At 42.4% G+C, this 12513-nt stretch overlaps 1 protein-coding gene across 1 annotated transcript; it reads right to left on the bottom strand.

Annotated features, from left to right (window-relative positions):
- Positions 1-768: 768 nt before the first annotated feature.
- On the bottom strand, positions 769-12210 carry chga (chromogranin A). Its single transcript, XM_055640065.1, has 6 exons — positions 12100-12210; positions 11895-11988; positions 11509-11577; positions 8439-8540; positions 6115-6974; positions 769-1253 (listed from the first exon to the last, which is right to left on the bottom strand). The coding sequence occupies exons 1-6, from the start codon at positions 12193-12195 to the stop codon at positions 1170-1172; spliced, it is 1305 nt and encodes a 434-aa protein (XP_055496040.1). The 5' UTR covers positions 12196-12210; the 3' UTR covers positions 769-1169.
- Positions 12211-12513: the final 303 nt, after the last annotated feature.

Genomic DNA, 12513 nt, shown 5'->3' with positions numbered 1-12513 from the left:
GGCTATATTCAAGAGGGAGTTAGATGTGGCCCTTGTGGCTAAAGGGATCAGAGGGTGTGGAGAGAAGGCAGGTACAGGATACGGAGTTGGATGATCAGCCATGATCATATTGAATGGTAGTGCAGGATTGAGGGGCCGAATGGCCTACTCCTGCACCTATTGTCTATGTTTCTATGTTTCTATGAAAGAAGGCATCGGAGTCTGCAAACTGCAACGTCCCAGCTCAGGAGTAGCTTCTTTCCGACAGCCATCAAGCTATTACCCACTGCAACTCCAAATAGGCTCCAAACTATATGGACAGCGGCAATATTTTTGACTTTGCATTACTATTGTATTTATTTGACTGTTTTTTTTGCTTATGCTTCACTTTTTTAGGTTATTTATTATGGATTTTACAGATGAATATGTTTACATATCTGTTGTGCTGATGCAAGTAAGAATTTAATTGTTCCATTTTGGAACAAATGACAATAAAACATTCTTGACTTGACCAGGGAACAGCCTAGTAACCACTATCCTTTAAAGCCCTTACAATTTGTTATCAAGATCAGTGCTTTGCTGTGTCCATGGCAGTCCAGTTGATCCTTAATCAGTGACTATAAAGTTCTAATATTGCCTTTTCCTTTTATATTACAATTGTATTATATTGTTCTAACACACACCAACAGGCGTATCAATATGCCCCACCATCCATTAAGGATATCTTCGCACATTCACCCTTTAAATAAATCTAGCTTAAATTCAATTTTTCCCCAAAAAAAGAAAACAAAAGTTGCAAAGACCATGGGCTAAAGTTACTTTAATTACATAAATTGTATATAGAATGTACAGTACAATTAATTTGACTTGGCACAGTGACCAAGTACAACAATATTTCATATCTCTTCGTAGGGTATTCTAAAAAGCCATCGCATTTCAATCAATAAAGTAAAATATTGCAAACTCGATCAGCTATGATGGAAAGAAAAGATCGCCATGGGTGTTGCCCAAAGTAAAATGCAAAATGATTTTTGTGAGCCTAAGTATGACAGCACCTCAAAGAGTAAATAAAGGGATTGTGTTTCGAGCACTGGTGATTTTGGTGCACTTGATCAAATATTAATTGTCAAACAAAGTGTACTTTGAAGGTGCTGGTAGTTGCTTCGTTACTTAGCTTTGTCGCACTACATTTAACTACCACGCATCTCGTGCAACCTCCTTGCCATCGCTTCGAGTTCACTTTCAATCTCCTCAAGGCTCTCCACTTCTTGCTCCTGAGAAAATATTAAGAATTGAATTATTACTTGAAATGGACTTTGTCAGAATAAAAATGACTGGCACTTTCAAAGTAAGGATATCGTAACAATTCACTTATTTTCCTGGCAACTAATGAGGTGAAAATAAATATGCACCAGCCACGTTTCCAAATGCGGGCATCTGCTGTGTTGAACCATGAGGTGCCATTTGCCACTTGCAAATCAATTCACATTTAAAATGAGTTTTGCAAATAAATTTCCTAGAGTCAGAATACAGTGTGATTGCAGTTGGCAGATGTGGACTCTATCTCACCCGAGGAAAGTGGAAGTAGTTTGAGCCTATGTTTCACAGGCAATTTGAGCCTCTATGCTCTTGTTGAATGTAACAAGTTTAGCATTGGTATGAAGTTGGAAGTATTTGCACCAACACTAAACTTGTAGCATGAATGCAATATTAACACTATTTCATCCTTGCACATTTAAAAATAGGATCCTCTAACTACATATTCTGTCTTGCATGAATTCTGTACTTTCTGTTCTTGGTATGTGTGGAGTTATCCCACTGAATGAAATGTTCCACATTTACGTGGTGAGTGAACATAAAGAGTATCAAGTTAGTTAATTTAATCATCCATGTGTGTAGGACTTGCATGCAGATCTATTGTGTGAATATTTTGCAAGTGGTGGCTTACTAAAAATGATCTCATGAACCCACCATCTGTTTTGTTGGCAAGTTATACTTGTGGCAAGCAATGATCTATGTGAATCTGAGGTCAGTGTTAATGTTCTTTCATCCATTCTTGGAAGTGTGCAAAGCTTCTGTTTCTTCAGCTATGCCATCTAAATACTTATATTGAATAGCACAGCAGTAGAGCATCTCAGATCCTTCAACTCACTAAACACTCAAATACAAAAATGCATGTTGAAGCTCACAACTCAAGTGACCTGGGTTCAATTGTGACCCAAGGTATAATCTGCGTGGGGTTAGCGTATACTCTCTAATGCGCCCATGTGTTTCCTAAGGGTGCTAAGGGTCCACCCATATCCGGGTAGGCAGGTTACTGACTTCTCCAGGTTGCCCCTGGTTTGCAGATGAGAGGTAGAATCTGGGATAGGGAGAAGGAGATGGGGTGAAAAGAAACAGAGGGTAAGCTGCTGGAAATTTATGAGGGAGAGAGTGCAAATGGGGGTGGAGAGAAGGCAGGTACGGGAGAGTTGGATGATCAACCATGTTTATTGAATATTCGAAGGGCCGAATGTAGGATTATGTGATTTCATTCTGTGTGCAGATGAGAGGTAGAATCCTGAAAGTGATGAGGAGAGTTGAGAGCTTTTCCTGGTGACTGTTCAACCTGAAAGGATGAGCTGTTCAGCCAGAGAGAGAAAGACTGTGACAAATTATCTTGCTGACATTAGATAATTCTCGTGCCCTACACAGCAAGTTTGGGTTGCAATTCCAAGAAAATAAAAAAAAAGGCATTTGGCATTCATTATCAGATCTCCACATCGATAATTACCAATTAGAAAGTTGTTAGAATCTACCCAAGGCATGCAGTCACCTCTCAGAAGCAGCTAGTGCTGAGAGGAAGGGAGAGGATTTCAACATATAGTAAGGGGAAACGCAAGTGTTTTATGTATCCATGTTTTATTCAGCTATAATCAACGTGGATTTAAAGCCTAGAATTCACTCAAACCTCTCTCATTTAAGCCACTTGCTGCTTTGATCACCAGTCTTGTTGCCACTCAAATGGCCCTTGTCTGTTAATGCTCTGTGGAGATGTACCATGCTGAGAATGCTAACAAGGTCATGGTATTGCAAATAAATATTACTGAAAGTGGGGATAAAAACATATTGAAAGTCGTTCTGTCGCTTGGATTTTTTTCCACACTGTTTGCCTCGTATCTAGAGATCTAAACAAAATCAATGCTACTGTGGGGAAGGTTCATCTCATAATTCTGTTTACAAGAGGCCAGTGTGGAATTTCTGGAAACAAACTTATTTCCACTAACTGGTGAGAATGTGGAGATTGCTGCCATTGGGAGTTGTTGAAATCAATGCTGCAAGTGAAATGTATGGTTGTGTGGAAAAATAGTAGTTCATGTGATAGGCCATTCAGCTTATCAAGGCTACTCTGTCCTTCAATCATGGTCGATCCATCTTTCCCTCTTAACCCCACACTCCTGCCTTTTCCTCATAACCCCTGACACCCGCACTAATCAAGAATCTATCTATCTCTCTGCCTTAAAAATAACGATTGACTTGGTCTCCACAGCATTCTGTGGCAATGAATTCCACAGATTCACCACCCTCTAACTAAAGAAATTCCTCTTCATCTCTTTTGAAAATCTATGACAATATTGAATGAGTTACCTATTTTGTAAATCAATTCTGAGCCTCACTATTTTAGAGCTTAGAGATTGCTAGATTTGGAAATGGCTTAACTCATACTGATAACAGACCTCTAATTTAGGCAAAAATCTGTAGAACACAAAAGATGAAGTGAACTCTTTACCCAAAACGTATCTTAGATTGTCAATGAGAATTTCTAATTTGGACAATTGGGGAGGTTGCTTACATCGCCAAATCTCCAGAAGCATCTCCAAATTCCTGAAGGGGCCCCGAACCAAAATGTTGTCTGTCCATTTCCCTCCACAGATGCAGCCTGATCTACAGAGATCTTCCAGTACTTTTTGTTTGCTTAAGATTGCAGTATCTGCAACATCTCTTGTGCCTCCATCTCCAAATTATTTACAGAATTCTTAAAATTCTATAACCACAATGCCATTGCAATTAAAGAAGTCCAAAATCAATAAATACATGGTGCGTTTATAGTATTTTTCTTGTAAGCGTTTTGGTCATGTTTTCAGGAACAAGAGACCACAATTTTGGAATACCCATTTAAATGTTAGCGTTGTGACTGTCTGTAGTATCATGGTTTTGTCTACAAGGTGCTGCATGGAATGCTGGTCAACGCAGACTCGGTAGACCATAGGACCTGCTTATGCGCTGTGTCTCTAAACTAAATGCCTGCTCTTGAAAGTTAGTGTCAATATGGATCTAGTGCACTCCTGTATATGAAGTTTTAAACTTCATGTTTCTGTCTTTACTTTGTGTACTAGTCATGTCTCTACTATTTATTTCATTCCCCTTACATGTTTTTTCTCTACCTGCTAAATTTTTGTAAGCTGTCCTTGAGACTCTTGAAAGGCGCCCATAAATAAAATTTATTATTATTATTATTATTATTGAACTATCTTTCCCCGTCACGTTGTTTTTATACAATGAGATGAGTTATTTAGATTGAATGTGATCTGGAGAAGAACTGGTGGAGAGGATTAGCCATTGATTATAAATCCATGTCATTTTCACGTTGATTTGTTTCAAGTCTTATTTGAAATCTAGTAGACAAATGTCATGCATGCCCTGCCAACATTTTGCTAGCCAAATATCTCACACTTTGTCCCAATCTAGCAAGCTTCAAGATCCCAAACAAAAAGGCAGCCATGTCCATGTTTTTCTGATGTTGATCAGGTGCTCTCCCCGGGGACAGGAGTGGGAGTTTTACATGCAGTTGCTAATCTGCAGCAACATCTGCTCCCCAAAGGGAGTAGTCGGGCAATGGTTTACAGACTCAAGCTTAACAAGTGACTGTGCACTTTTAGTGCCTACACATCACAACCATAATCCAGCGGGCCGCGCAGTGGCAGAAGCTCCCAGTGGACATAGAAACATAGAAAATAGGTGCAGGAGTAGGCCATTCGGCCCTTCGAGCCTGCACCGCCATTCAATATGATCATGGCTGATCATCCAACTCAGTGTCCCGTACCTGCCTTCTCTCCATACCCTCTGATCCCCTTAGCCACAAGGGCCACATCTCACTCCCTCTTAAATATAGCCAATGAACTGTGGCCTCAACTACCCTCTGTGGCAGAGAATTCCAGAGATTCACCACTCTCTGTGTGAAAAAAGTTTTCCTCATCTCAGTCCTAAAAGATTTCCCATTTATCCTTAAACTGTGACCCCTTCTTCTGGACTTCCCCAACATTGGGAACAATCTTCCTGCATCTAGCCTGTCCAACCCCTTAAGAATTTTGTACATTTCTATAAGATCCCCCCTCAATCTTCTAAATTCTAGCGAGTACAAGCCGAGTCTATCCAGTCTTTCTTCATATGAAAGTCCTGACATCCCAGGAATCAGTCTGGTGAATCTTCTCTGTACTCCCTCTGTGGCAAGAATGTCTTTCCTCAGATTAGGAGACTGTGGCCTGTGGGCTGGAAGCTGCCCTGCTGGCCCCTGCTCGTCCCCTATGGCCGGATGCACCGAGACCCAGTGGGCCGTGATCCGTAGGGGGGGGGGGGGGGGGGAGAAGCCGCTGAGAAGATCCTGCTCTTCCCAGAAGACCAGAGACTGGGAGGGTGGTGCAGGCGATGACGACCGATGCAACGGGCGAGGAACAAGGCTGTTAGGAGAGGGGACCAGGGAATGGCTGACCTCGCCTTGCAGGTCTGTGGCAGGTGGCACCCCCAGGGGCACAAAGGTGGATGGGTGCGGAAAGGTATAGTTGATCCACACGCCCAAGGGAGGTGGCAGCTGGAGGCCCTGCAGCAGCCTGGAGCCTGTCTGGACCGGGCAATGCTCATAAGAACTAGAGCATGGACTGGATTCTGAACACGACACCTCATGCATGGGGGCTCAGTGGACTATTTCTGTACACTCTGCTAAATGGAACGTGCTTAGATACGGCAATAATCTACTGGACTGCTTGTAAGAAATTAATTTCACTGTGCATTTTCACGTGTGACAATAAAACACATTTGGACCACCGTTGATAGGAAACAACACAGTACATCAGTTATGCATTTAACTATGACACCAACCTCATTCTTCCTGATTGCACTTCCTTCCTCTTCCTTCTTATCTTCCACATCAAGCTGTTTTCGCAATGCAGGTGATGCAATGGCCATCTTGTCCTTCTGCCTAACTTCCTCAGGATGAGATCTTTTGTTTCCCTGCACATGTTGGAGATGATCGTGCCTGCCATGTGGTTTATGGTTTTCAAATCGGATCAATTTGTCTTCATCGCTCGCTTCATGTTTTCTCAACTTCTTCTCTGTGACTAATTCTTCCAACTTTTGTTTCCCCTCCTCCCACTCTTCAGACAACTCTTCATCTTTTCCATCATTTTTGCTTGCAGATTCTTCCTCTACATTTACTGAATTCTGGTTCCTCTCGCTGTCTTCATTGGACCTCATTTCTTCATCTGAGCCCTTACCATTTTCCTTCACCTCCGAACTATCACTGTTGGTTGCTTCGTCTCCCCAGTCTTCTTGTGAGGGTTCCTCACTGTAGGTTAGCTCCTCATCCTTACTGTCTTCATTAGGGTTGTGAGTTTCTTCCTCATCCTCCTCACTACTCTCTTTGATGTGATCTTCACCCACTTCCTCGATGTATTCATCTTCATGTGCTTCTGTGCTATGCTCCTCACTTTGCCTCTGATCTTGGGACTCACTTTCAGAGGAGCTACTTTTGAATGACTCATCTCCTATTGGAACCTTCCTTGCGGTTTCTGTATCTCTGACGGTTATAATGCTGCTCGAGTCTGTAGTTGTGTCCCCAAGCTTCATATAACGGTGCCTTCTTACAGCTGGGTGTTTTTCCTTTCCCATTTCCTCCTCCTCCATTTTCGCTTTCTCAGCAGATGATCTATGCTGTTCTGCTGGATTCTCTTTAATGTTATCTGAAGAGCAATCAATACACTAAGTTAAATGTCAAAACCTCATCTTGATCATTTGCTTTTATTCGGTTATCATATCAATGCACAATGGCAACATCTTCTCCAAAGTCAGCAGGGTAGCAATTTGTGTAGGAAGGAACTGCAGATGCTAAATTATACAAAGTGCTGGAGTAACTCAGCGAATCAGGCAGCATCTCCAGAGTAAAGGGATGGGCAACATTTCAGGTCGGAACCCTTGGTCAGACTGCTAGGTAGAGGTTGTCTGAAGAAGGGTTCCAACCCAGGAACATCACCCATCCATTTTCTCCACAGCTGCTGCCTGATCTGCCGAGTTACTCCGGCACCTTGTGTCTATGTAGGGTAGCAATTTGTCTTTGATCATTAGTGTACGTTGGGCACCACAGTACCAAATGCAGAGCTGAATAATACTGATAATAGGGCTGAATATTAGTGTAACTGTAGTAATCAAAGGCAAATCTCTGTCCCTCCAATTATCAACTATAACAAAGGCACACAAGTTTTCAGTGCTAAATGGAAATCATCATCTTAAAATTCCCCCCTATTTTTTACCCATCACATGTTGGTAAAAACAACATTCTTTGCTTTTGAGATGCACACCTGGATAAAAATGTTGTAAAAAATACAAAATAAATGTTCTTGTTAGCTTTCATAGAAAAGATGCACACTGCAGTTGTACAGGGTCTTGGTGAGACCCACACCTAGTAAAAATCTGTTGGGAAAGAAGGTTCACCAGACTGATTCCTGGGATAATGGAAAGACTGCAGAATTTAGGCGATTGAAGGGGATCTAAGAAACCAAAAGGCTGGCAGAAATTGCCATGCAGCAGGGGGTCAACATCTGTGGCCTTTAAAACCGAGGAATGGACCCAACTAGTCGAGAAGAAGGGTCCCAACCCAGGCTTGAAACCTAATTTGTATGTTTCTATGTTTCTAAATCAAAAGGCTGGCGAATGCCATGCAGCAGGCAACATCTGTGGCGGGAATGGACCCAACTCCGAAGACATCATTTGTCCATTCCCTCCACAGATGCTGCCTGACCCACAGTGTTCCTCCAACAGTTTAACTTTTTTGCTCAAGAGTTCAGCACCTGCAGTTTTTTGTATCTCTGTAGTGATACTATTTTTTTTTTTTTTTTTGCTTTGTAATTAATTTATGTGTTAGGCAACTTCTGCTGATGGATGTTTGTGAATTAAAATTGCAGTGGCATACATTCTTTCATCCAAAATGCTTCACAAACATTACTTAGCTGATGTTTTACTGATTTTGCTGATGATTGTAGTGTAGCTGGGACATTGTTGGTCGGTGTGGGCAAGTTGGGCCGAATGGCCAGTTTCCACACTGCAACACTCTATGACTCTATGATTAGAAATCTGAGCTCAACTGAGCAGGTGTTTAGATTCTGTTGAACTGTTACCACACGCCTCTAGTGGGTTATCGCGACACGTACCCAATGATGATATCTTTTTGTTGGCATTATTCTTGAGAACTTCAAGTTGCTTCTCTTTGAAATCGTTGTTCTGTTTCATCTGGAGTGCCTTCTCATTGGCCCCTGAAACAAAATGTCAAAGAACATTTGTTAATGAAGCAACAGAGGCTTTCAGTTCCTTCTGGACTTGTGTAGATTGGACTGAAATGAGTATTATTGCCTTCCTTGTATATCCAGCAGACTATATCCTTGACACCAATAATTTGCCATCTTGAGAACTAAGTTACTCATCATTCACATTCTATGTCATAAAACATTGCAATAACATAAGATACATTTGGAAGTAGCATATTTCACTTTTCGTCAATGCAGATACTATTTTTTTTTAATGATTTTTTAGTTTTGAGATGCAGCACAAAAACAGGCCACTCGGCCCATCGAGTCCACGCAGACCAGCCATCCCCGCACACTAATACCATTTTACACCCATTATGGACAATTTACAATTGTACCAAAGTTAATTAACCTACATATAACCATATAACAATTACAGCACGGAAACAGGCCATCTCGGCCCTACAAGTCCGTGCCGAACAACTTTTTTTCCCTTAGTCCCACCTGCCTGCACTCATACCATAACCCTCCATTCCCTTCTCATCCATATGCCTATCCAATTTATTTTTAAATGATACCAACGAACCTGCCTCCACCACTTCCACTGGAAGCTCATTCCACACCGCTACCACTCTCTGAGTAAAGAAGTTCCCCCTCATATTACCCCTAAACTTCTGTCCCTTAATTCTGAAGTCATGTCCTCTTATTTGAATCTTCCCTATTCTCAAAGGGAAAAGCTGATCCACATCAACTCTGTTTATCCCTCTCATCATTTTAAAGACCTCTATCAAGTCCCCCCTTAACCTTCTGCGCTCCAGAGAATAAAGGCCTAACTTATTCAACCTATCTCTGTAACTTAGTTGTTGAAACCCAGGCAACATTCTAGTAAATCTCCTCAACCCTGTAGTATATCTTTGGAGTATGGGAGGAAACCGGAGTACCTGGAGAAAACCCGTGCAGGTCATAGCGAGAATGTACAAACACCATACAGACAGCTCTTGTGGTCAGGATCGAACTCAGGTCTCTGGTGCTGTAAGGCAGCAACTCTACCACTGTGACGCGCATGACTTACTTAATGTTACTCAAAACACCAGATTACTATCTGTGTGCTTAATGATGCACAATGGAATGAATGCTAATGGTGCAAGGTGGGTACTATATCCAATGGTCACGCTAGGACAATAGATTCATTTTTATTTGGTTTAATCTTGTGCACTCATTTCCAATAGGTAGTTAAGCTGAACTGCAGACACAGTAGCCTCTGCTTTACCTGGTGAGATGCTGGCCACAATGGGTCAAAGCTAGAACCCTGCAAGCTTTCATACAATCTGTCTACATCTTGGTGGAAGGAGTGTGCCCCCAATGGAGAGTCCTGCAGTCAATATTGGACAAGTAGAACCAGCAAAAGTGTTCTTCCAGATCCCAGAGGCTTGATGGGCAATTCCAAAACATACTGATCTTACCTCCCATTGTCAGAAATCTCGACCCAGCAGCGAACACCATCTCAAGTGTGTACAGCAAGTCCATTATTAAACAAAATTAACACAGAGCCAAATGGGCTATTACCACACATGACAAAGCTTAGAGTGAGCATCATACAGCATAAACAAGTCCTTCAGTCCACTGGGTACATGCCAATTATCTAACTACCCTGTTATTCCCCCCGGCACTCACATCAACTCTCCCCAGATTGCAAACACTCAACGGATTATTAACCTACCAACCAACGCGCCTTTGGGAGGACACAGGACACGGTTCGTCACAGGAAGACCATTCAAACTCCTTAGAGACAGCGCCCAAGGTCAGAATTGAAAGGGCGTCATTTGAGCTACGAGGATGCATCATTACAAGCTACCCCCTGTGCTGTCCTCCAGATGTCAAAGTAAACTTTAAGGTGACTTTTAAAGGACGCGGTGAGTGAATTCTACAGTTCATGCTCTTTTAAGCTCAAGACAGTGCCAAGGATTATGGAATGGCTATATTCAGGAGGATCAGCAAGCCACATTAAAGATACAGAAATATCCCAATGCTGGAGATAATCAAAATAAAGGAGACAATAACATTATTTTTTAACAAAATGGGGAATAAAAGACAACTGAATTGTTTTAAGAGCCAGGAGACAAGATGTGGCCCAAAAGAAAATAGTGATCATTGGTCAATGCAACTCTGAAGATGGCAGCAGGGTTTAGACTGACCTCGAGTATATGGAGGAGAGAATGAGAGAGGCCATGTGGGGGTGGTTGGGACATCATCTGAAGATAACAAAGGGCATAGATGTGGAGATCAGCAGCTGACCAGGTTAAAAGAGTTAACTCATGCCATGGAGATGGGAATAGCCAATATTCGCTAAAGGGTTTTTTTTTTTGCCTTTGGTGGGATATGTGGTACTTTGCAAAGTTGTGACTCTGCCCGGTCAAAAACAACGTTGGTGGAATAGTATTTAACCTCCTCAATTAGGAAAGTTGCAGAAGGAATGGAATGTGGGTGTTAAATGTGCAATTGCTGCACCCAAGTGTGGCACTATCCTGGACACGATAGACTGGAGCAGACAAAGGCTCGTGGTTTACAGTCAGTATCACAATTATCAGCGATAGACACAAAATGCTGGAGTAACTCAGCGGATCAGGCAGCATATCTGGAGAAAAAGAATAGGTGACGTTTTGGGTCGAGCCTTCTTCAGACTCAGGGGGGGGGGGGGGGGGGGAGGAGGGGGGGGGGGGGGGGGGGGGGGGGGGGGGGGGGGGGGGGGGGGGAGAGATCTGAAAAGGTACAAAGAACAAAAGATTGCAACCTAATCGTATTAATAATTTCACTGTGGTCCTGCTTTAGTTGTATCCATTCGACCCGCTGAATTACTCTAGCATTTTGTGTCTATATTCGGTGTAAACAGGCAATGCATTTCGTTGTCTCTGTACTGTACACTGACAATGACAATTAAAATTGAATCTGAATCTGAATCTGAATGATCAGGGAGTACCTTCAGCAGCAAGTTCCTGAAATTCACGCAGGAGGTTTTGATGTCGAAGCATGCTGATTATTCTCTCATCTGCGAAAGGAGCACAGAATTAAAAATATTGACATTGCTAATTGAAGTTAGCAGTTCACTGACTGTAAATCCAGGGTAACGACCAGGTATCTAAAGCTACTTCATGCTTAAGAGAGAGTGTAGATTTTACAATTAGACTGCACAAGGTTGCAGCGACTTCAATTGATTAAATTAAAATCAATTGAATCTTTTAAGTAGGTATAATGTCTTCAAAACCCATAGAGGTGACGGTCCAGTTGTCATGAGAAATTAAATGGGTTTCACAATTAACTTAATGAAATGGTGATAGAAAATGAAAGGATTTGAGTTCAGCTTACCTCCCTTGAGAGCTTCCATGCATTCCTGGCTGATCGGCAAAGGGCTGGGGTTGGACAATGTGTCGGATATTACCTCCACAACACAATTCATGATCTACAAAAGGGGGGAAAAAAAGTATCTAGCACTCAATGCCGTTGAGGGGGAAAGTGGTCCCTCGGGGGGAAAATGCATCAAGGTCAGAGAGAGGTCAAACAACAATCTTACCTTGGCGTCGGCTTTCGATGGTTCCTTGGGCACAGGCGACGATGAGACTAGAGGAAGGGAAACATACAAGAACATGTAATCGAGTCTACTGCCCATGCGAGGAGGGATCTCAGCGGGGACTACAGGAGCGAGTGGCTGCAGGGGGTTGGTCGAGCAACGAGGTTTTTAGAGACCGATTTACACAGGCAGTTGCCATCACAATGTTGGGACAGAGAGATGAGTGTTGGCGAGCGGCTCGGATCAGCAAAGCCCGCTGTCCTTGGTGCTGAAACAGGGTCATTGCAGTACCTCTATCGTCTATCAACTTAATGTATTTAAAATAAAGACAGATTGCAACAATCCGGAGATGAAGACTGGTGGGAATGGGAAGTAATAAACCGTCCTTACCTTGCTGGGCAAGTAAAAGTGTGAAAA

The sequence above is a fragment of the Leucoraja erinacea genome, chromosome 9, assembly GCF_028641065.1.
Source record: "Leucoraja erinacea ecotype New England chromosome 9, Leri_hhj_1, whole genome shotgun sequence".
NCBI classification, from domain to species: domain Eukaryota; kingdom Metazoa; phylum Chordata; class Chondrichthyes; order Rajiformes; family Rajidae; genus Leucoraja; species Leucoraja erinaceus.
This window is presented reverse-complemented; position numbering and strand designations above follow the sequence as displayed.

Excerpts from the sequence above, each read along its gene's own strand:
- chga (XM_055640065.1), bottom strand. The coding sequence starts at position 12,195 with ATGGGCAGTAGACTCGATTACATGTTCTTGTATGTTTCCCTTCCTCTA. Across the intron at positions 11,989-12,099 it reads CATCGAAAGCCGACGCCAAG|ATCATGAATTGTGTTGTGGA; the intron begins GTAAGATTGTTG and ends CCCCTTTTGTAG. Across the intron at positions 8,541-11,508 it reads TCAGGAACTTGCTGCTGAAG|GGGCCAATGAGAAGGCACTC; the intron begins GTACTCCCTGAT and ends ATTTTGTTTCAG.